This window comes from Garra rufa, chromosome 4, assembly GCF_049309525.1.
Source record: "Garra rufa chromosome 4, GarRuf1.0, whole genome shotgun sequence".
NCBI classification, from domain to species: Eukaryota; Metazoa; Chordata; class Actinopteri; order Cypriniformes; family Cyprinidae; genus Garra; species Garra rufa.
The window spans coordinates 26,499,482-26,524,740 of record NC_133364.1 but is presented as its reverse complement, the minus strand read 5'-3'; the positions used below and the strand labels follow the sequence as shown (position 1 = coordinate 26,524,740).

Genomic DNA, 25,259 nt, shown 5'->3' with positions numbered 1-25,259 from the left:
ACAGTTTTTATAACATTAAAATTAGAAGCATATTTCATCACTTAATCTCAGAGGTCATGGTCGTTTTGTCTTCTTTTATAAAAAAATCTCTACAGAGATGTATACCTCTTTATTCTTATTGTTGTGCTCTTTACCAAAATGAAGACAGCCTGTTGTTACAATTTAATTTATTAGTACAAAATGAGTTCCAAAAACAGTCTTATTTATTAGCTTAAAAATATATAATGTATATTTGTAGATGACTAAACTAAAACAGTAAAGTACTATGTTCAAACATAACTAAATACAAACCATATACTTAAAATATAGTGTTTTTGTGAATATATTTGTGTCATGACCCATCAGTCCAGTAGATCTGTTTTGTGCGTTTGTGTGTGCAATGAGAGTGTGTTTGTCTCAGTGTGTGTTGGTCCCATTAGCCCAGTCTCCTGTGTCAAACAGATGTGACACAACGTAATCATCATATTGTCCATCAATCAGTTTAGCCGCGTTGTTTTTGGCAAACCAGCAGTCTACAGTCTGCTTTCCAGAGTAGATTCGCCTGCTTTTCTTTATGACGGTGACAGTACGATCCTTTACCTTTAGGGCAGGGTAACTTGTTAAAGTGCTATTTGTCTCTAGTGTTTCCTGTGTGCTGTTTTTTCCGGCCATGCTGACATTTCCAAGAAGCTGCGCCAGTCCAATGTCTTCATACAGGAACTGACCTGTAAGTACAGAAATATTTTTCTCATTAAGTATTTATAAAAAGTGTTTCGGTTGTAAATGTGTTCCAAAACATAGTGAGCTGCCTAACTGCTTAAAAGGCTAAAAGGTAGGCAAGAGCTTATAGTGTTTTTTTAGGTAGCTAGTTTAGGCCACATCAAAGGCAACATCATATGTATCCTTTGTAGACAAAGCAAGATCTGTTAATTCAAGATGTCCAACAATGTGGGAAAAAGTGGCCTATAAATGGCCTTTTTCATTCTGTATTGAAAAGTATCAAAAAAGTATTGTAGCTTCATAACATTACAGTTGAACCACTGATGGACACATTTTAACAATGTCCTTACTACCTTTCTACACTGAAAAATTGTCACCAGTTTTAACTTAAAAACTTAAGTTCAGCAGCTGTCCTAACATTTTAAGTTAAATCAACTTAAAATACAAAGGAGTTAAAATGACTTGTAGTTTTAAGTTGATTTAACTTAAAATTTTAAGGCAGCTGCTGAATTTAAGTTTTTAAGTTGAAACTCGTGAAATCTTTTTACAGAGTAGGCCTTGAAGGTGTCAGTTGCATTGCTGTCTATGCAGGGTCAGAAAGCTCTCGGATTTCCTCAAAAATATTGTAATGTGTTTTCGAAAGATGATGTGTCACATGTGTATGTGTGCCTACTGCTTACCTAGCAACCCGTGTGTATCCTTGCTCAATCCTTTGCTGTTAGCAATGTAAAACCCTAGGTGATCCCGCTGAAAGGGCGCTGGATTTTTGTAATGGTGGAATAGGATGACAAACTGGATAGTTCCTTGGATCGTCACTGTCAGGTTTGTGTTAGCAATAATGACCACACCTAGGTTTGCGGTTTCAATGGAAATGTTGGAGCTGGTTGGAAGGATCATCCGGTCCCGGTCATCCAGTATGACCTTTTGTGGGGTCACCTCAATGTAAGAGCGATGTGGTTTATCGGCTACTATAGTTATGGTGCTGAAATACGTCCTTTGTTCTTTATGACTGCCGGTTGGGGCTGGAGCTCCAATCAGTGCACCGTTCACAGTCACGCCTAATGGGGACAAATACATGGGTTGTTGACGTGACATGCTATTTTCACTGTCCTACAAGAAAAAATTCTGTTTACACTGCCCTCCAAAAGTTTGTAAACACCCCTGGCAAAGTGTGGTTTTGGACGATATCAGCATAAATCCCTATTATTGACCCCAAGCACAATTCCAAGCTGTGAAAATCCTACAGTTAGGCCTCAACCCACTTGAGCTACTATGAGAGCAACTGGACCGTGATGTCCGTAAGAAGTGTCCAACCAGTGTGAATCATCTGGGCAATCCTTCAGGATGCTTGAGTAATATACAAATTATTCATACCCCTGGCAAATAACTGACTTAAAGTTACTTTTATTCAACCAGCAAGTTATTCAACCCCCCCCCCCCGGAAATGACACAGGCTTCTCCCAAAAGATAATAAGACGACGTACAAGAAGCATCATTGTGGAAAAAATTATTACTCATTTTTTATTTACATTTGAACAAAAAGTGGCATGTCCAAAATGATTCATACCTTTCTCAATAATCAATAGAAAAGCCTTTATTGGCTATTACAGCAATCAAACGCTTCCTATAATTGCTGAGCAGCTTTTTGCGTGTCTCCACTGGTATTTTTGCCCATTCATCTTTAGTGATGAGCTCCAACTCTTTCAGGTTGGAGGGCCTCCTTGCCATCACCCTGATCTTTAGCTCCCTCCACAGATTCTCAATTGGATTTGAGTCAGGACTCTGGCTGGGCCACTGCAAAACGTTAATGTTTTGTCTGCTAACCATTTCTTCACAACTTTTGCTGTGTGTTTTGGGTCGTTGTCGTGCTGAAATGTCCACTGGTGCCCAAGGCCAAGTTTCTCTGCAGACTGCCTGATGTTGTTGTTGAGAATTTTTATGTATTGCTCCTTTTTCATGGTGCTGTTTACTGTGATTAGGTTCCCTGGTCCACCGGCTGAAAAATAACCCCCAAAACATTAGGTTCCTACCACCATGTTTGACGGAGGGGATGGTGTTCTTAAGGTTGAAGGCTTCTCCTTTTTTACGCCAAATGAAAGCTACATCATTGTGGCCAAACAATTCAATTTTTGTTTCATCTGACCATAAAACAGAAGACCACAAGTATTCTTCTTTGTCCAGATGAGCATTTGCAAAGTTCGAGCGGGCTTTTGTGTGCCTTATCTGGAGAAGTGGTGTCCTCCTTGGTCTGCGTCCGTGGAACGCAGCGGTGTGCAGTGTCTGTTGGACTGTCTGCCTTGAGATGTTGCCACCAGCAGAGCCCAGATTCATCAGGATGGCCTTGGTGGTGATCCTTGGATTCTTTTTTACCTCTCTCACTATCCTCCTGGCCAGCACAGGTGTCACTTTTGGCTTCCAACCACGTCCTCTGGAATTTTTCACAGTGCGGAACGTCTTTTTTTTTTTGATAATACTTTGCACTTTAGCCACTGGAACTTCAAAACATTTAGATATGGTCTTATAGCCCTTTCCTGACTTATGAGCAGCCACAATACGCAGTCGCAGGTCCTCAGTGAGCTCCTTTGTCTTAGCCATGACTGTCCACAAACCAACAGCAGAGAGCTTCTGTTTTTCACCTGTTGAGTTGATTAAAACAGCTGTTCCCAATGAATCAGGGTAATTAGGATGCTTTAGAACAGCTTGGACTATTTGGAATGGTATAGAACTTTGGATTTTCCCATAGACTGTGCCAGTTTGCAAAGGGTATGAATAATTTTGGACATGCCACTTTTTGTTCAAATGTAAATAAAAGCTGAGAAATATTTTTTTCCACAATGATGCCTCTTGTACATCGTCTTATTATCTTTTGGAAGAAGCCTGTGTCAAACTTGCTGGTTGAATAAAAGTAACTTTAAGTCAGAATTTGCCAGGGGTATGAATAATTTTCGGCCTTGACTGTATATAAATGTTAATAAAATGTCATACAATCTAAAATAAACTCTAATATGAAATAACAGTTCACACTTTTAAATAACAATAAATATTAAATATTACTAAAACACATTATAAATATTACATTTAAAGTAAATCTTAAAGGGTTAGTTTACCCAAATTCAAATATCTGTCAATATCTTAAAAACCTGTATGAATTTTGTAAAGCCATTGAACACAAAAGTAGTATTTTGAAGAATGTTGGTAACCAAACAGTTGACGGTAGCCATTGACTTCCATAGTATGGGGGGAAAGAAATATTATGGAAGTCATAACTACCATCAACTGTTTGAGTACCATCATTGATCAGAAAATATTTTGTGTTCATTAGAATAAAGAAACGCTAAACAACTGTCAGGTTGAGTGAATGATGACAGAATTTTCATTTTTGTGTGAACTATCCCTTTAAATTGGCCCAGAATTGTTGTCACTAATGTAAAGTTCACTAAATAGCAAAGCAAAAAGTGTATTTGAATACTTGTAAAATACTGTGCAAATACCTGAGTGTTTATGGTCAGTCACCAGTCGGAGAATGTGTCCTGGCTCCCCATTAATGTTGAAACACACAGTCAGTTTACTGTGAGGAACCTCCACCACAAAATGAGGGTCACCATCAGCTAAACACAGATAAGAACATAATGTATTTTTTTTTTCTTGTTGTTAAATACTTGACTTTGTTGCATGCAAGTAGGTCAAATTATGCAAGCTCACTGGTTATGTGCAACCCAAACAACCACTGTGAATTCTGACATTTAACAAGTTTTATGGGTGGTTCTCCTTATGCAACATTTTATACGAGATCGCAAATCATGCCAACAGAAAAGTGGCTTTTGAAAGCTTTCAGATCAAACTTGAATGGAGTGCAGTTCTTTTCTTGTGATAAATGCGTCTAACAGATTTCCCCCATTCAAAACTTGAAAAAGACTCTTTGTGAATACTGCAGACTGTGCTGTCAAAAAGTCTCTCTCCTTGTTTTGTTGCGTTTCATTTTGATTTGTTTTACATTTTGTTAGCATTAGTTGCACCTTTTACTTTTATTTATAAATATAGTTTTTGGTCACTGCTGGTATTGTTTGTATTGATAGTTTGGCAATATTGTGTGTGTTGCTATTCAGCTGTTTGCTTTACATTTTGTTTTGTTAGCATTAGTGAGACCTTTCACTTCTTTTATCTTTTACTTTTATTTATAAATATGACTATGTTTTCTTTTTTGTTGTTTTAGGTCACTGCTTGTATTGTTTGTATTGATAGTTTGGCAATATTGTGTGTGTTGGTATGCAGCTGTTTGTTTTATGTTTCATTTTGTTAACGTTAATGGCACCTTTTACTTTTGTTTTTCACTTTTTCCTTTGACTAAATTATAAATATCACTATATTTTCTTTTTTGTTGTTTTGGGTCAATGCTTGTATTGTTTGTATTGATAGTTTGGCAATATTGTGTGTGTTGCTATGCAGCTGTTTGTTTTATGTTTTGTTTTGTTAGAATTACTGGCACCTTTTACTTCTTTCACTTTTCACTTTTTTTCTTTTACTTTTATTTATAAATATCACTATATTTTTATTTTTGGTCACTGCTTGTTTGTATTGATAATTTGGCAATATAGTGTGTGTGTGTTGCTATGCAGCTCTTAGTCTCTTTTCCGTTTTGTTAGCATTAGTGTCACCTTTTTTCACCTTTTTCATTTATTTATCAATATTACTATTTTCTTTTTTTTTTGGTCACTTAAATTGTTTGTTTTGATGGTTTGGCAATATTGTGTGTTTTTTTTTTTTTTAACATTTTGTTTTGTTAGCATTAGTGGTCTCTTTTAATAGTTTGGCAATATTATGTGTTAATATGCAGCTGTTTGTTTTACATTTTGTTAGCTTTAGTGACTTTTTATTTTTCACTTTTTTCTTTTACTTTTATTTATAAATATCACTATATTTTCTTGTTTTTGGTCACTGCTTGTATTGTTTGTATAGATAGTTTGGCTATATTGTGTGTGTTGATATGCAGCTGTTTGTTTTACATTTTGTTTTGTTTGCAAAAGTTGCACCTTTTACTACTTTTGTTTTTATTTTACTTTTATTTATAAATATCACTATTTTCTTTTTTGTTGTTTTTGGTCACTGCTTGTAATGTTTGTATTGATAATTTGGCAATATTGTGTGTGTTGGTGAGCAGCTGTTTGTTTAGCATTAGTGGCACCTTTTACTTCTTTAATTTTTCACTTTTTTCTTTTACTTTTATTTATAAATATCACTACATTTTCTTTTTTTGTTTGTTTTTGGGCACTGTTTGTTTTGATAGTTTGACAGTGTTTTGTGTTACTTTTATTTGTTTTCTTTTACTTTTATTTATAAATATCACTATATTTTATTTTTTTGTTTTGAGTCACTGCTTGTGTTGTTTTTGTATTCATGCTTTGACAATATTGTCTGTACAAAGAGTGAGAAATGAGTTATGCTCTGAAGTTTAATACTTGGGGGTTTGTTGAAATTTTGCCTTTTTCCCATCAGTCCCCAAACAGTCATGTGAATTAGAGCCCATACCCAACTCTGAGTAGCAATTGCTCTGATGAGGCCACTTTACCTGAGCGAACAAATTACAAGCCACTCAGCCGATGTGAACAGACAGTACTGCCACTTTCAACTACACTCACTCACATTCGTACTGAAACGCAAAGCAGATGTAGAAAAATGGAGAAATACCGGAAGTTTTGGATAAGGTGACAGACTTCTTGGCAGGTTTCCTGACACCACCTGGAGATAAATGGAAAACAGTGAAATCGTCATAGATTGTTTGAGTCACCTTAAAGGAACACTCCACTTTTTTTGGAAATAGGCTCATTCTCCAACTCCCCCCGAGTTAATAAGTTGGGTTTTACCGTTTTGAAATCCATTCAGCCGTTCTCCTGTTCTTGCGATATCACTTTTAGCATAGCTTAGCATAGATCATTGAATCCTATTAGACCAATAGCATCACATTCAAAAATGACCAACGAGTTTCGATATTTGTCCTATTTAAAACTTGACTCTTCTGCAGTTATATCGTGTACTAAGACCGGTGGAAATGCAAAGCTTCAATTTTCTAGGCTGATAAGATTAGGAACTACACTCCCATTCCGGCGTAATAGTCAAGGAAGTTTGGTGCCGTAATAAGGCTGAAGCAGGAGCAGTAATACCACGCAGCACATGTGCACATACTAAACTAGCTGGGAACTCATTTCTGATAATACTCCGCCTGCTTCGGCCATATTACGGCAGCAAACTTCCTTGACTATTACGCCGGAATGGAAGTGTAGTTCCTATTCTTATCAGCCTAGAAACTCGCAGCTTTGCATTTTCCACCAGTCTTAGTACACGATATAACTACAGAGGAGTCAAGTTTTAAATAGGACAAATATGGAAACTCGTTGGTCATTTTTGAATGCAATGCTATTGGTCTAATAGGATTCAATGATCTATGCTAAGCTATGCTAAAAGTGATATCGCCAGAACAGGAGAACGGCTGAATGGATTTCAAAACGGTAAAAATCAACTTATTAACTCAGGGGGGGGGAGTTGGAGAATGAGCCTATTTCCAAAAAAAGTGGAGTGTTCCTTTAATATTTTCAAGACCGATTGTGTAATGACAATCATAATGATCCTAAATCTGATGTAAAACAAATGTTTTACTTTCTGTCCAGTTTAAATAAACACCTGTTGCCTTGGAGACTGCAGAAATCGGCTTGGACGGTTGATTTCTCTGCAGGCTCTGGGGTGTTAGACTGTTGTCGTCTTGCAACAGCTGATTGGATGACTCAGCAAGAGACGGAGCCTCAGTTGCCTCTGCCTCTGCCTCTTTCTCTGTCTCTGCTAAAGTTCCATCAGCCAGCACTTCAGGTTTCTCCACTATCATTTGCGTCAGCGGTGTGAGAAAATTATACGCTAATGAAAGATTTTTTGCATGTTGCGTGTGGTTTTCCCGCTCTGCGCTTGTCTGGCTGCGCAGTCGTTCTTTTAGCCCGTCTTTGACGCTCAGGAATCCCCACAGTCGTTCCACATAACCATTCGCGTTAGGACCCACCTCCGCTTCTACTAGCCGCTTTTCGGTTTCCTGCTCTCGCTCGTGTATTGAAACGTCTTTCTCCAGCACAATGCTTCGCTCGCTGTTGATGGCGGTAACCTGGACGTGTAACGAGTCTGAGCTGCGATTGGTCAGTTTTCCGGCTACAACAAGCTCAGAGCCGTTGAAGTAGTTTGTGAAAAGGTTCTGGGTGATGTATTCCACAGCATCCTCAGAGTATTCCACTCTGATGTCGGATAACAACGGAGTGCCGATCTCATCGTAGAAGCTATAGAGAGATAGTTGGTAAATGAACAATAAGGTCACAGTGCAAAAGTGTTACTTCAGATTGTTGGTTAATAAGTCATGTATTCTTTACGTTAAACTTGTTGAACTTAAGAGTGGGGCACAACTGTTAAGCCTTGTGTAAAGATTTGTCTTCCATTGGCGTCTTATATCACTTTTGACCTTTAACCTTGACTTTAAAGGGATAGTTCACCCAAAAATAAAAATGTTGTCATTAATTACTCACCCTCAAACCTGTAAGACTTTTGTTGCTCTTTGGAACACAAATTAAGATATTTTTGATTAAATCTGAGAGCTTTCTGACGCTGCATAGACAACAACGCAACTGTTACGTTCAAGGCCCAGAAAGGTAGTAAGAACATTGATAAAATAGTCCATGTGACATCAGTGGTTCAACCTTTATTTTATAAAGCTACAAAGATACTTTGCGCATAAATAAAACAAAAATAATGACGATATTCAACAATTTCTTCTCTACTGTGTCAGTCTGACTCAAATCCACACTTTAAAATAATAAAATTTTTCCTATACTAATATTTTTACTTATATATGAAGTAATTTTTGTCAGGTTTGGCACTTGATTTTTTTTGCCAGAACTTACTCTTTAATCAGTTCCTAGACTCACAAAAGTATGTTTTTAAAGAAGTTTACTTTCAGAACCAAAATTTACAGATAATTTAAACATCCCCTTGTCATCCAAGAGGTTTATGTCTTTTAGTCTTCAGTCATAAAGAAATTTATATACTTTTTAACCTTAAATGCTCATCTTGTCTAGCTCTGCATAAACTGCATAAACAAGGCAGTTAGGGTATGTCGAAAAACTCACATCTAATTTTTTCCTCCAACTTTAAAATCGTCTTACATCGGTGCAGAAGTACCGACCCAGTGATTACAAAGGGAACGTGCAAAGAGAATCGAACACCCTTTACACGGCGATGTAGGCCGATTTTGAAGTTGGAGGAGAAAATGAGATGGGAGCTTTTCGACATACCCTAACTGTACACACAGAGCTAGACAAGATGAGCATTTGAGGTTAAAAATTCTATAAATTGTAAGGTTTTTTTTTTTAGAAAATAACCGATTGCTTCACTAGATAAGACCCTTCTTCCTTGGCTGAGATCATTTAGAGCTCTTTGAGGCTGCATTTAAACTGCATTTTGGAAGTTCAAACTCTGGGCACAATTGAAGTCCACTTTATGGAGAAAAATCCTGAAATGTTTTTCTCAAAAAACTAAATTTCTTCACGACTAAAGAAAGAAAGACATGAAGATCTTGGATGACAAGGCGGTGAGTAAATTATCTGTAAATTTTTGTTCTGAAAGTGAACTTCTCCTTTAATGGTGACCACATGTTCCTCACCCCTTGAGCATGACGTTGGCATCTGCATCCTCTGGGATTCTCCTCATGGTTCCACAGTTTTCCAGGGACATCCTCTCCAAGAGCCTGTAGTCTACGTCATCACCCATTCCAATCGTGAAGAGGCAGAACTTCTCCTGGACTGCTGCCTTGGTGTTGCCAATGATGACCGGGCTCTGAACTACGCCAACTGTGGGCCGCCCATCAGTCAGGAAGATTATGAGTGACACGCTGTTGTGATGGGACTCTTCTTTGCTGGAGAGATAGTCACTGAGTAAAGCTGAACCTGTCTGAATGCCACCATTGATGTCAGTGCCTGAGAAGATATTAAATGAAAGACTGTCATTATTTATTTATCCTCATGTCATTACAAATTAATTTGCAAACAGTTCATAGTAACCAGGTTCGGTTTAAATGTGTAACAGGGTGTGTTTAAGAGTGTGTCAGATTTTCTACCTCCAGTGGGTGAGATCATGTAGATGAACTTTTTGGCATCACGTATGTTGTTGGGTGTAACGGGCACAAGTTTGCCCGGTTGCCATACGCGGATGCGATTGGAAAAAGTGACAAAATTGAAGTGATCGTTGGGCCGCAGCTCACGTAGGATCGTGAACAGAGCTTCTTTGGTCTGCATGAGAGATATTAAGAGAGAACTATGAGATGGGTGTGTGTATCTGTGTCTCCAGCTATGAGATCACAAGAACCAGCTGGGAAAAAACAGATCACAATATCATTCCCTCTTTCAGAGAACGACACACTGCAACTCTGAAAAGCTGAATATAAATTTCAGAACTAATTACTTCAATCTGTGTCGATAACTGACAGAGTATTTACCTGTCTCATTTTGGTTCCAACCATGGAAGCACTGGTATCAATCACAAATACAACATTCTTGGACACGACAGGCAGGTCTTTGGGAGCAAAGTAGTGTACAAAATGTCCATCTAGCACCTGAAAGAAAGCAGATACTTTTTCAGGCATTTAATCATTGTAATGTGTACGCAAGAAAGCAATGAGCTCAGTGTGCTGGAGGACTTTGAAGTCTTAAGTGACTTCATCACTTTCTGAATGGACTTCAAAAATGTTGGGAGAGAAGAAAAACCATAACAAATCTAAGTGAAAAGGAAGACGAAAAAAAGCTAAATTACTTAGCTTACATTTCAAAGATGAAGACAATAAATAACACAATGTCTATTGGAAGGCATGTACAGTTGAGGTCAAAAGTTTACATACACCTTGCAGAATCTCTAAAAATGTTTTTTTTTTTTTTACCAAAATAAGAGGAATCATACAAAATGCATGTTATTTTTTATTTAGTACTGACCTCAATAAGATATTTCACATGAAAGACATTTACATATAGTCCACAAGAGAAAACAATAGTTGAATTTATACAAATTACCCTTTCATACGCTTGTTTCTTAATACTGTGTTTTTACCGGAATGATCCACAGCTGTGCTTTTTTTGTTTAGTGATAGTTGTTCATGAGTCCCTTGTTTGTCCTGAACAGTTAAACTGTCCGTTGTTTTTCAGAAAAAAATTTCCGGACACAATTTTTTTGGTTTTTCAGCATTTTTGTGTAATTGAACCCTTTCCAACAACGACTGTATGCTTTTGAGATCTATCTTTTCACACTGAGGACAACTAAGGGGACGCATACGCAACTATTACAGAAGGTTCAACTGCTCCTGGTGCTTCAGAAGGAAACCTGATGCATTAAGAGCTGGGGGTGAAAACTTTCTGAATTTAAAGAGCAGGGTAAATTTAACTTATTTTGTCTTCTGGGACACATGTATCATCTGTAGCTTCTGAAGGGCACTACTAAATGAAAAAAAAAGGGATATTTAGGCAAAATAAGAAAAATGTACACATCTTCTGTTCAAAAGTTTTCACCCCCTGGCTCTTTATGCGTCGTTTTTCCTTCTGAAGCATCAGTGAGCGTTTGGACCTTCTGTAATAGCTGTATATGAGTCCCTCAGTTGTCCTCATTATGAAAAGATGAATCTCAAAATCATCTAGTCATTGTTTGAAAGGGTTCAAATACACAACAATGCTGAAAAACCAAACAATTTGTGGGACCTGAAGGATTTTTTCTGAAGAACAGCAGGCAGTTTAACTGTTCAAGACAAACAAGGGACTCATGAACTATCACTAAACAAACAAAAAAAATTGGTCATTCAGGTAACAACGCAGTATTAAGAATCAAGTGTATGTAAACTTTTGAACGGTGTCATTTTTATAAATTTAATTATTTTCTCTTGTGGACTATATGTAAATGTCTTTTATGTGAAATATCTTATTCAGATGGGTACTAATTAAAAAATTACATGCATTTTACATTTTACACAATTTACATTTTGCAGATTCTGCAAGGCGTATGTAAACTTTTGACCTCAACTGTATGTTAATAATATATAATAAAATATATTGTGTGTATGTGTACCTGAATTTCGCCAATGCCAATTTCTCTCTCTACGTCATAGCGCACCACAAATTCTCCCAGCATGCCGTTGGTCGCAATCTTGGCCTGCTGGGCAATGTTGGGAGTGAAGCTGATCTTGCAGAAGGTTTCATTTTGTTTGACTACTGTGGAAACTGGTGGTCCTACTTTACCTGGAGCAAGACAAGATGTAAGCAAATGATCATATACCATTTTACATTCAACAACTTGAAATAACCTGTCTAAAAAAAGGTGTTGTTGTTGCTGTTGTTTTATACAGGTCTTTACCCAGCCAAAAGTGAAATGTAACTAGAACTGGTGCCATCTATCTTGCAGTTTTTGAGGCTAAATGTTGCAATATTGTCAAATATTTGAAACCACACCAGTGACAGCAGATCTAAATACACACTCAAGAATCAAATGGGACACAGCTGGTTACCATCTGCTTTCCCATTGCCATTGGAAGATGGAGTTTTGCCATTTCGTAGGGGTAAGACTTCAAGGTAAGTGATGTGAGAGTGCTCCACTATAGTAACGCCCACGTTGAGTTTGCTGACCAACTGCATTGGCCGAACACTGGTAACATGATCATAACGGCCCAACCGTCTTTGCAGCAGCTCTTCGTAGGTCAGGAGGAAAACGGCGCGGTTGCGTCCAGGAATAGTGACCTCCATTCGAAACACCTCCATGTCACCATCACTAACAAGAAGAGGTGAAAACATTACTCTGGAAATCTTAACTTCTCGCCAAAGGAATCTGTCACAAGGTTTGCCAAACCACATTTCAATTGAGACAATCTTTGAGAGAAAATATATCTCAGATTTCTTGGTATCTTCCATATTTCTCGCTCACTTACAAGCAAATTAAATACACGTGAGAATTTAAACAAAAAAATGCATTTTGAACAGTTAATAACGCATTGAAAGCACATGTTGAATGCTCAGGCTTGCCACAAGAGGCGCTACAATGAGTTTAAGCATATGGTCTTCTTCTATGGTCACTTTTCTCTTTCAGTACAACTTAAGTCATGGCAGAGCCACAGTTTGAAGAGAATCTTGCTGAGCAGGTTAGTTAAACTGTGGGGAATTAGCTATCACAAATTCAATTCAATAGTACAAACATTTGAGGGTAACTTGCTATCTTCACCTCTGTTCTGGTGCGGTCTTGTTTTTCTTGCCATTGTTTTCTCCACCTTCCTTCTTCATCTTCTTCTCTTTGGCCTTCACCTGGCTGGGAAATACTCGTCCTCCCACAATCCTTTGCCACCATACCAACAGCATCAAATTAGATTTTCATTAATGCTTTGGAAACAACAACATGTTGTACGCCACAACTGTCGCATAAGTATGCATTGTGGTTAATAAGAGTCTAAACTCTCTCAGGCTCTTCAATAACCTCTCTCAACATATAAACACAGTATTGGAGTCTCTGACCAACTTGGCAATTAACAACCCAATTGCGATTGCAAAATGCAGTAGCCCTTGTAAATAACCTAGGTCATTCTGAGGAAACAGGAAATCAAATATTTATGGGATTTTCCTAAGTGTTGTAGATATTTCCACACTTACATTGTAAAGTTGGAGATGTATGCAGCGGTGGGGATGTGGAACTGAAAGACCCCCTGAGTCGCAGCCGAGTGTCTGTTGAGCATGCTACATGACACCGCTGTGAAGGCATAGCGGGAAATGATGGTGGTCTGGACCGACAGCTCCTGAATGTGAGGTTTAGTTTCCTGGCAGACAGGCGCAAGTTATGGCCATAATTAAAATATACATGAATATTTAGAATAGTTGTCATGAAAAACTTGTGTGATGTAGCCAAGTGGTTTGCCTAAAGATATGGGCTGATTGCCAAATAACTTGGGTCAAGTCCTTACAAAAATGTTCCATATAGTTTCCGCCAAAATATCAATTATTGTCCAGAAAACGATGGTTGTCACATATAGGGTAAGTTTTCACAATCTAACCTTTAACTGAACAGCTCAGGCTTTTCAACATCAAACTGGTTTGAGCTGAATAACGACACTGTTGTCTTCAGTAGAGCTGATTGTAGATGAATTGAACTACTTTAATAACTGATGAACTTTACAAAGTTATTGAACTAAACTGAAACAACACTGAACTGACTTGAAATGAATAATGACACTATTGTCTTTTCAGAGCTGCTTACAATTTGGGTCATAAATTCTGTTATTTTCCTGTTTATTACTGTGAAGCTGCTTTGAAACAAACAAATAAGTGCTATATTAATACATGAAACTTGACTTTATTTAAACCGTAAAACAACCATGGGCCAACACATTTTGTAATTGTTTCTTTTCTCTACATTTACAACATTTAAACACCAATTTGACAAATTCCCCCAATGGAAATGTAACATTTTGACATTTATTTTAAAATAATGTCTTGAGAACAAAGTTAAATCTGGCTCGTGAATGTTAAATGACACAATTGGTATCATCCAAATCATCCTTTTGCTTAATTCAATATATGATAGCTATAAAGTTTTCATCTATGTGGAAAAAATAGAAATATCATGGCTTAGCAGAAGGAAAGGACTGTAACACTTTCCAGTGTCCGTATTGGAAAGACTGAACATTAACTGAACATAAATTCTATTTGGTATGAATAAATTAATGCACAACATATAAACTGTCCTTGTTTCTATTGGTGTTACTACCCACATTACCTACATTTACAACTCAAACTCGTTGTAGGTTGTAACAAAACTCTTACTTGAGAGTTACAGTTTATAGATAAGGTGCAGGTTTCTAACCTACTCTGACGTCTAGCAGACAAATATGAGAATATAATATCAAAGTTTAGGACACACAGGGCAAAAAAATCACTAATGTACAGGTGTTGAGAAAAAAAAAACGTTACAACATTTCATCAACCGCCGAAGAACAAAATGCGCGAAAGAGTGAAGTGATAAGAAATGGCTAAAAAAAATATTAAACGCAGACGTATTAAAGTCAACGAATATTTCCCTAATATGTAAAACAAAATGACTTGAGTATAATCTTGTCTGTTTTACACTCACGCAAAGCTTTAAACCCCAATGGAGAAAGCGCAGGTGTTGCAGTTTTTACCTTAGTTAGAAGCAGTTTCACCTGCCGTGGGATTCTGAGAGGAGCCTGAAGACAAACACAAGACTAGTAAGATCCTAGATATGACTATTCACGATGATATTTTCATATATGAAATGCAAGAAAAATCCTACAGCATTTGGATCCTTCTCAGAAATCGTGTATTCTTCAAAGTCCGCATCCTCTGACAATTCAGTATCCTCAGTTTGGCACTGAAAAACCGGACACAAATACAGAACGAGGACTATGAGCAGCATCTTAAGGCTTTGATATATCCCGCACTGGCTGCTCTCTGAAGAGGGTCGAGTGTAAAGTTACTTTAGTGGTCCCACAGTGTGAACAGGGCGGTTATTGCGTCCCACCCATCCGAAGACACTGGTGTTTATGGAGGCAGCTCCAGTGTTTTTGGTGTCTAGACACTTGCGACATTATCACTCATCTGTCTTTGACAAAGATGAGAGTGGCCTCTGCAGTCTTCTGAAGCACCTTGCACAAATGAAATAAGCTGGGCAACAGCTTCTGATCACTTCGATTGATTCTCCCACAATTTGCGACGCTTAATAAGCAAATGTTTTTTATAGTGGAAAAATGTTCTTCAGATGATCAAAACACTCAGATAAAAATGGAAGATGTTGATAATATTGCATTTTGATCAACTCATTGAATAGACCTGTTAGTGGTTCTTTCATGCCGCCCTCATTTTCTAACGTGAATTTTTGCTGTCTTTGCTGCCATCTACAGGGTTGACAGGCTTTAATGATCGCGAATGGAGATGTAGGATTCTGTCAGATTGGATTTTTGCACATCTAAGGTTAGTTAATCGACTTTGGCTCGGGTGAAGTCCTCTAGTGTCCTGCCAATAGTATTTTTCGGATACAGTGCGCTAATGTCTTTGTTTGTTTACGTCAAGTGAAAGTAAAAGCTGTTTCTAAATACATAATCATTGAAAATTCTTGCTGCAGACTCAACAAGTAGCCTAGGGAGATAAAAAAAAAAAGTCTCGGCTTTATTTAGATATTCTTGAGGGTTTTCAAGAGACTATTTACAAGATCAATAATTTGCTAAAATCACATTTATTTCACAAAATTATTAGTGTAGCCTACATCGAATATGTTACTCTGGACCACCCTGCTGAAAAAAACAGCTAAAACCAGCCTAGGCTGGTTGGCTGGTATTAGCTGGTTTAAGCTGGAAGTGGCTGGTTTTAGCTGGTCTCCCAGCCTGGCCAGGCTGGTTTTAGCTGGTGGTTTTCCAGCCTGACCAGCTAAGACCAGCCTGACCAGCCTGGCCAGGCTGGAAAAGTGGCCAAAACCCCTCTAAAACCAGCCTGCCGACCAGCTATGACCAGCTAAAACCAGGCTGGTTGACCAGCTAAAACCAGCCAACCAGCCTAGGCTGGTTTTAGCTGGTTTTTTCACCAGGGCACAAAACCAGTCATAAAGATACATTTAAAAAAAAAAAACTGAGATGTATACATAATCTGAAAATTGAATAAATACATTTTGCGGTTCAGGGTCACAAAAGATAAACCAATATATACTGTTCAAAATAACAGCAAAGTGTTTGGACAGATATTATTTGCACAAAGCAAGATTATTCATATTCTCTGATTGTTTACCATCCACCGAAGTCTGGGAGATTTAGCAATATTTTGGATTTTGGCAACTATTTGGACAAGGGAGCAAATAAGAGAAATACGAAACTAACAAGAATTTTCACAGAGGTCAAATCCTATATTATTTAATAGGATAAGTAATATAATGCCTTTCTGAACAGCAAATTATGCTGATATTTATTCTTTAACCCCTGCATTTTTTATTCTTTAACTTCTTGAGAATAAAAACTCATCCATTCACTACCGATCGATCACCCAACCAATCAATCATCTTTAACAGATTAAATATATTTCTTACCACAGAGACCACAAGGAAGCAAGCCATTTTGCACTGCAAACTGTCTGAGAAAACATTCTGTCAGTTACAAAAAACATCTGTAAGAAATTAATGTCATAAGTTGTTTTCTTTTCTTTTTTTTGTGAACCAGGGATGTTCCTCAGCAAAGTATCAAAGCGAAATGAGGACAATCCCAGCATACTGTAAAAGAAAAGTGCTAATTATTAATGTCACTTCGAATCGTATGATATATTCAGACATTGCTTCTGAAACACATTCGCATTTGTTTCCGTTTATGGTATTATTTCATTATCTGGATGACCATTCATTGGTATGGGCGATCCCTTGTGTTTACGCTTATTTGTCCAAAACTCATTATTATATTAAGTAAAGATAATGTTCCATGAAGACACTTTGTAAATGTCCTATACTGTAAATATATCAAAACTTAATTTTTGATTAGTAATATGCATTGCCAAGAACTTCATTTGGACAACTTTGAAGGTGATTTTCTCAATATTTAGATTTTTTTTTTTTTTTTGCACCCTAAGATTCCAGATTTTCAAATAGTTGTATCTCTACCAAATATACTAACAATATATGAAAAAGAGTAGTTCACTTTCAGAACAAAAATTTACAGATAATGTACTCACATCCTTGTCATCTTGTCACCAAGATGTTCATGTCTTTCTTTCTTCAGTTGTAAGGAAATTATGTTTTTTTAAGGAAAACATTTCAGGATTTCTCTCCATATAATGGACTTCTATGGTTCCCCTGAGTTTGAACTTCCAAAATGTAGCTTCAAAGGGCTCTAAACGATCCCAGCTGAGAAATAAGGGTCTTATCTAGCAAAACGATGGGTTATTTTCTAAAAAAAAAAAAAAAATTATATACATTTTAACCTCAAATGCTCGTCTTGTTTAGCTCTGGCTGTACTCTGTGTAGAGATAAAAAATTACATAAATTGTAAATGTTTTTAGAAAATAACCGATTGATTCACTAGATAAGACCCTTCTTCCTCGGCTGGGATCGTTTAGAACCCTTTACAGCTGCATTTAAACTGCATTTTGGAAGTTCAAACTCAGGGGCACCATAGAAGTCCACTATGTGGAGAAAAATCCTGAAATGTTTTCCTCAAAAACATCATTTCTTTACGACTGAAGAAAGAACATGAACATCTTGGATGACAAGGGGGTGAGTATATTAATGGAAAACCTAAAGTAGCACGGGTATATTTGTAGCAATAGCCAAAAATACATTCAATGGGTCAAAATGATAGATTTTTCTTTTATGGCAAAAATTATTTGGATATTAAGTAAAGATCATGTTCCATGAAGATATTTTGTAAATTTCATACCGTAAATATATAAAAACTTAATTTTTGCTTAGTAATAGGCTTCTTTTGGACAACTTTAAAGGCAATTTTCTCAATATTCAGATTGCTTTGCACCCTCAGATTGCAAATAGTTGTATCTCAGCCAAACATTGTCATATCCTAACAAACCACACATCAATGGACAGCGTTCAGATAATCTATAAATCTTATGACCCTTATGACTGGTTTTGTGGTCCAGGGTCACATTTAAATGTAAAAAACACCTTTTCTTTTTTTGTTTGGAAAGGTAAAAAATGAATGGATAGTGTCCTGGCAGAAAATGTTGACATTTTTATATTTTTTTTGAACTGTGTAGGAACCAGAATGAAAGAGAATAACCTTGTGTTCAGAACAACCACAGACATGCCCTCAGTTTCTGGTGATTGGGAAATATTCTGGGTAATATTAACAAATTAACCATTCAATTGACCTATATGGCTTTGATAAATGTTTTACATAACAAATTGATAGGCTCACTTTCACAAAAATTTCTATCATCATAAAATTTAAAAAAAGTAAAGGAAATGAAGTCAACATTTTTAAGACTATTTATTTATTTTTATTTACTAATTCAATCATTAATTAGATTTAAAAATGCACATATCATACTCATTGTATTGTCATTGCTGTAATAAAATAGAATATTTAATCCTCTCCAGACAATTTTTCTTTTATTAGCACAAATACAACCTTTTGTAGTTTTTTTATGTGTAACGTAATACAGTTTGGCAAAAAATGCGTAATTGTTAATGAAAATAATGTCAGTGTCTAAAATAAGAATGCTGTTCTGATGACATTTAAAAAACAAAGAGTGTGATATGTGTCATTCCTTTCCAGGTAGTGTGTTTGTACATCTGTTTGTCAGGTTTCAAAGGTTCCTCTCTCTGTTTTTTTTTGGTTATGTGGGGCACAGCAAATATTGACGAGGCTCAGAGGTCTCAGAGACTGCAGAGGCTGATCATTTAGCCTTAGACAGTGTGTGTGGACTGTGCTGGTCATTTTGTGGTTTCCTGAGAGGACTTTTCTTTGGTTCCATGAAGACTCTGGTTCTTCTGTGTGTCCTGCTCTTTTCGCAGAGCTGGGCTTTCGAGTTCATCATCGATGGGGATTGGGAAAGCGAAACAGTAAGATTGAAATAGAAAAACGAGAAAAAGGCCAATTTATGCACATGCGTGCTGATGTCAGTACTATGAATGTATATCTAAATTGAAAGCTATATTGTGTATGTGTGTTTTTTTTTAAGGCAGGTCCTTTGGATCAACACCACCATGGGAGATACAGGGTAAGCATATTTAACTTTAATGAAATTAAAAGAGGCAGAAGGAGGATTTTGAACTGAAATATACTAACAGTATACTGTAGAATGTATGTATAATAATAATAATTAACAGTTTATTTTTTCCCCAAAATGTTCAGCAGTTTTGAAATGTTTAAAGTTGATGATAGTGTCACTGAGGCCTTCATTGATTACCATTGATCAAAGAGTCAGGTGTAAGTCCACCAGTCCATGCGGTTGTGTCAGATGTCATTTTTTATTTTATTTAATAATTTAATCAGTTTCATATAGTGAGTTAGATTTGGTTTAAAAGTGATGTAATTTTTCTTGGTGGAAATTAAATTAAAAAAGTATAGATTATATTAAAATTATATTATATAACCCTCTGGGCCTCTTCGGTCATTTTTGACCGAAAAATTTTATGTTTTGAATTTTTAAAAATCGTAGCTTCATCAGAATGAGATGACACTTGGTGACTTTTGTTGCATTAGCTATGTGAGTACATGTCATCAGTGACATGATTCGGATATGTTAAAGAGTCAAAAAAAAATTAGTCACACTTGGCTCCTTCGCGGTCAAAAATGACCGACATAGGAAATGAATGGGAAATATGAAAAAATGTGATAATTCAGATAATCTTTTGGTAATACAAGCTACAAATCAGCCACTGTGCTGAAAAGAAGTGTTCAGCAAGCAAGGACTGACACTCTAAAATAACAAAAGTACAGAACTGACACAAACACGCACACACACGCGCGCACACAGACACACAGACACACACACAGACACACAGAAATAAGCAGAAAAATGCAAAACCTGATATTTATCCAATCAAAAAAAATCTAAACCTTGCCAAAAGTAATCTTTTAGAATGTCTGAATATATTTCTAAATGCAAAGCCTATTAAAATGAAGAAACAGTAAAAAAAAAACAAATCCCAAAGCCCCTGTATATATGTATATAGGGAGATACAAGAGTTTACATGGCATTACACAAGTTTTTATTTTTTATGCCACTAGATGGTGCAATTTTCACTTAAAAAAATGGATTTTAAATGCTTTTACTCTATTTTAATGTGAAATGTTGTATTTATTGAAAAATAATAAATACATAATTAAATTAAAAAATATAATATAAAATATAATTCTAGTGGGAAAAAATTGCTCATTAAAACTGTATAAATATTGCATAGATTCATAAAAAATGCTCAAAATTCTAAATAATAATTACAAAATATTATTGAACAAAAATGTATTTAATTGATTTTCCTGAAGAAAAAAAAAAGTTACTTTTTAAGGCTTCGGTCACTTTTGACCGCGAGGGAGCCAAGTGTGACCCCTTAATGAGGAGACCATTTGGAACCATTTGGATATGGTTACTATAATTGCAAGCCTATAGAAATTAAATGTATAATAATACTGTATGTAATTTAATTGGACTTTTTTTAGGCGGACAATTAATATTTCTTTGAATTTGAGACTTTTTTGTTGATAATTTATTGGCCTAATCTTTTTTTGGCCTATTTAAAAAAGTTCTTGGAAATGTATAAATCAGACTTTTTTTTTGTTTATTTTGTTATTATTTTTATTTTTTAAACAAAGAGTAAACAGGTCATGATTTTATGCTGTAAACATGGCTATTAACTTTACAGTTCTATCAACATATTATATTTTGATTTAGTAAATTATTATTTTCTCTTTTTGTGTGTGTAGAGGAACATTTTGACCAGTGAAGAAGAAGAGGATTTTGAGGTAATCATGCTCTTGTTGTTCCATTTTAATCTTATCTACTAATCGATTGGCTTGTTTGAAGACATTACGGTTATTGACTTCCCCCCTGCTGCTGTTCTGCTTCTGCTAGAGAGATTTTCCCCCCTAATTAGACTTGTTTTCTAAGTTTATATACAGTGTGTGCATAATTATTAGGCAAGTTGATATTCTGATCATATTTTTTTTCAGTGCCTTGCGAAAGTATTCACACCCCTTCATTTTTTTGCGTTTTATGTTGCTGCCTTATGTTAAACTGCTTTAAATTACTTTTTTTCCACATCGATCTACACTCCATCCACCATAATGACAAAGCACAAAACACATTTTTAACAACTTTGCAAATGTACTAGAAGCAAAACACTGAAATGATTCCATTGCATAAGTATTCATTTCTGGGACACTTGAAATTTAGCTCAGGAGCACTCGTATTGCTTGTAGATGTTACTTCGCTTGGAGTGTAGTTAAACTGTGGAAAATTCATTTGAATGGGAAGCCACACACATCAGCTAAAAATGTATATCAGAGCAAAAACCAAGCCCTGAGGTCAACATAACTGCTTGTAGAGCTCAGAAACAGGGTTGCGTCAAGGCACAGATCTGGGGAGGAGTTCAGAAAAAATTCTGCTGCATTGAAGGTTCACAGAAGCATGTAGCCTCCGTTATTTATAATGGAAGAACCTTGGAGCAACTAGGACTCTTCCTAGAGCTGGCCTCCTGGCCAAACTAAGAAATTGATTGAGAAGGGCCTTGGTTAGACTGGTGACCAAGAAGCTGATGGTTACTCTAGATGAGGTCCATGATCATATATGGAGATAACAGAAACTTACAGAGGGACAAATATCACTGCAACACTTCACCGATCTGGGCTTTATGGTGGTGTGGCAAGACTCAATCCTCTCCTCAGTGAAGACACATGAAAACACACATGAAATTTGCACAAAAATCACCCAAAGGACCTTCAGACTGTGAGAAACAAGATTCTCAGGTCTGATGAACCTCAATTCCAAACATCATTTGTGGGAAACCAAGCACTGTTCATCACCGGCAGAATACCATTCCAAAAGTAAAGTGTGCTGGTGGCAGCCTCATGTTCTGGGGCTGTTTTTCAGCCACAGAGTAGAAGAAAAGCTCAGTGCACCAAAATATTGAGTCCAGAGCATTCAGAACCTCAGAACCGGGCAGAAGGTTCACCTTACAACAGGACAATGACCCTAAGCACACAGCAAGAGTGGCTTACAGACAACTTTGTGAATGTCCTTGAGTGGTCCAGTGGTCCAGGCCTGGGCTTGAACCCAATCAAATATTTCTGTAGAGACCTAAAAGTGTATGCCAGCCCCCATCCAAGCTGACAGAGCTTGACAGGCGAAGAGGTCAGGTGAAGAATGGCAGATAATTGCCTGATTTGTAGTTTGAGTTAAGGGTACCAATACTTATGCAATGTGTTTTATTTTTAATACATTTGCAAAGTTGTCACCAATCTGTTTTTTGCTTTGTCATTATGGTGTATGGAGTGTAGATTGATGTGGAAAAAAAGTCCTTTAAAGCATAAAATGAGCTAAAATAAGAGATTTAACTCAGACTGAAAGTCAAAAATTATTAAATGCCCATGAGAAGGATTCAATATTAATGCAATACTAAAATCTGCAGTTAAGTCATGACCATTGGACAGCGAAATGCTCATTGGTTCAACACAGTCAGAAAAAACAGGTGGAGAAGAAAAGACACGTTAACTACAAAAGAATTAAGGTGAAGAATTAGATGTAAAACCATCAGGAACCATTTAGTCTCCAGGTCCACTATTTTCCAGAACTGCGCCTACTCTGGAGTCTCCAGGAGTGCAATGTGTCAGGTTCTCAGAGACTTTGCTTAGGTAAAAAATCCTAAAAAAAGACCTTCACTTAATAAGAATAACATTCTGAAGTGTAAAATACATGACGACTGATATTGTTGTAGGCTTTATAGACAGACAAGTTGAGAGTGACTCTTGAAAAAACAGCATCACATCCTCTTTGTACCACTTTTACAATAATTTATCTGGCAGTAAGTTTTGTGAGTTCATTTTTAGTCCATCTCCTATCCTGAAAAGTCTTGTCTTCCAGAGATGGACTATATGAACTCCCAAAACTTACTGTCATGGTTGCTAGGCAGTTTCTTTTTATACTTTGATTCATGTATTGTGTTTTGTTTGTGTTTGTATGCAGGCAATTAAGGGCAATGACATCACGGTTAAGAGCTATAAGGTGGAGAGCAGAATCACGTCGCGGTTCGCTCACACCACAGTCAAGAGCTCTGTGGTCAACTCCGGCTCCACTGCCCAGAGCATTGGCTTCAACGTGCAGATCCCCAAACGGGCCTTCATTAACAACTTCACCATGTGAGAGCATTAACAGAAACACAAATACACACAGAAACACATCAACTTCCTGTCTGACCGGTGGCTGCTTTTCAGGAATGTCAATGGGATCACATTCGTTGGCTCAGTGAAGGAGAAGACAGTGGCGCGAAACCTTTACGCTCAAGCAAGATCTCGTGGGAAAGCAGCCGGCATTGTCAGGTACAGCTCATCCATCCATCCATCCACCCACCATCAACTTATACTGGAATTTTTACACTATATCCTACATATATTAAATTTTCTTTAGTTTTTTTTTTATTCTTCATGTAATCACAGACAGACTGGATGATGGTGAGATCAGATCTCTGTGTGGAGCGTACTGGCTCGTTGTGCATACAAAAATCTCAAAAATGTATTATTACAATTAATGGAAAAAGAATGTTTGGAAATGTACAGTTGATGTCAAAGGTTTACACCCCCCCCCCCTTTCAGAATCTGCAAAATGGTCATTATTTTATACAAAATGCATATTATTGTTTATTTGGTACTGACCTGAATAAGATATTTCACATAAAAGATGTTTACATATCATCCACAAGAGAAAATAATAGTTGAATTAATAAAAATGACTCCGTTCAAAAGTATACATACACTTGATTCTATACTGTGTTGTTACCTGAATGATCCACAACTGTGTTTTTTTGTTTAGTGATAATTGTCGAGTCCCTTGTTTGTCCTGAACAGTTAAACTGCCTGCTGTTCTTCAGAAAAATCCTTCAGGTCCCACAAATTCTTTGGTTTTCCAACATTTTTGTGTATTTGAACCCTTTCCAGCCATGATTGTATGATTTTGAGATCCATCTTTTCACACTGAGGACAACTGAGGAACTCAAATGCAACTATTACAGAAGGTCCAAACGCTCACTGATGCTTCAGAAGGAAAAACGATGCATTAAGAGCCGGGGGGTGAAAACTTTTGAACAGAAAAGAGTTGAGGGTTCAAATACACAAAAATGCTGGAAAACCAAAGAATTTGTGGGACCTGAAGGACTTTTTTTTCTGAAGAACAGCAGGCCGTTTAACTGTTTAGGACAAACAAGGGAGTCATGAACAACTATCACTAAACAAACCAAAAAAACAAAACAAAAAAAAAACAGCTGTGGATCATTCAGGTAACAACACAGTATTAAGAATCAAGTGAACGTGATTTTTTTCAAATTTAACTATTATTTTCTCTTGTGGACTATATGTAAACATCTTTTATGTGAAATATCTTATTCAGGTCAGTAAGAATAACATGCATTTTGTATGACCCCTCTTATTTTGGTAAAAGAATTCACATTTTTGCAGATTCTGGAAGGGGGATGTTAACTTTTAACCTGAAATGTAAACTGATATTTTCCAATGACACTACAGCAAAACATAGAAATAACTGGCTATAACTGACTAACATACACATCTTTTTGACCCTCAGGACTAACTCTCAAGCAATGGAGACCTTTAAGACAGAGGTGCATGTTCCTCCAGGCAGCAAAGTGGAGTTTGAGCTGCACTATCAGGAAATGATGCAGAGGAAACTGGGCGTCTATGAGCACACGCTACACTTGCAACCTGGACGCCTGGTTCCACTGCTGCAGGTCAGTTTCACACACACATTTAAACACATACTGTACATATGCGAAGTAGTGTTATGAACACTGTG

At 36.7% G+C, this 25,259-nt stretch overlaps 2 protein-coding genes across 3 annotated transcripts in view; one reads left to right on the top strand and one right to left on the bottom strand.

Annotated features, from left to right (window-relative positions):
• LOC141333783 (inter-alpha-trypsin inhibitor heavy chain H2-like) overlaps nt 1–25,259 on the top strand; it is a 68,232-nt gene that overhangs the window by 26,235 nt on the left and 16,738 nt on the right. The window contains exons 1-6 of one of the 2 annotated variants that reach the window (XM_073838919.1): nt 19,116–19,302; nt 19,422–19,460; nt 21,167–21,205; nt 23,424–23,596; nt 23,672–23,776; nt 25,032–25,194. In XM_073838919.1, coding sequence (XP_073695020.1) covers nt 19,213–19,302; nt 19,422–19,460; nt 21,167–21,205; nt 23,424–23,596; nt 23,672–23,776; nt 25,032–25,194 — 609 coding nt within the window. In that variant the 5' untranslated portion in view covers nt 19,116–19,212. Of the gene's footprint in view, nt 1–19,115; nt 19,303–19,421; nt 19,461–21,166; nt 21,206–23,423; nt 23,597–23,671; nt 23,777–25,031; nt 25,195–25,259 lie in introns of those variants that run through there. The other variant, XM_073838920.1, reaches the window with a different exon arrangement.
• itih5 (inter-alpha-trypsin inhibitor heavy chain 5) lies at nt 97–15,260 on the bottom strand. Its single transcript, XM_073838239.1, has 14 exons — nt 15,046–15,260; nt 14,915–14,959; nt 13,392–13,555; nt 12,970–13,080; nt 12,263–12,522; nt 11,827–11,996; nt 10,217–10,333; nt 9,839–10,010; nt 9,386–9,698; nt 7,375–8,009; nt 6,385–6,435; nt 4,191–4,307; nt 1,380–1,757; nt 97–704 (listed from the first exon to the last, which is right to left on the bottom strand). Exons 1-14 carry the CDS (start codon nt 15,166–15,168, stop codon nt 397–399), a joined length of 2,964 nt encoding a protein of 987 aa, XP_073694340.1. The 5' UTR covers nt 15,169–15,260; the 3' UTR covers nt 97–396.

Bases quoted from the DNA above. Each gene is read 5' to 3' on its own strand.
- itih5 (XM_073838239.1), bottom strand. From the start codon at position 15,168: ATGCTGCTCATAGTCCTCGTTCTGTATTTGTGTCCGGTTTTTCAGTGC. The intron at 14,960-15,045 runs GTAGGATTTTTC...GTTTGTCTTCAG, and splicing joins CTGAGAAGGATCCAAATGCT to GCTCCTCTCAGAATCCCACG. The intron at 10,011-10,216 runs GTAAATACTCTG...TCTCTCATGCAG, and splicing joins TTGGAACCAAAATGAGACAG to ACCAAAGAAGCTCTGTTCAC.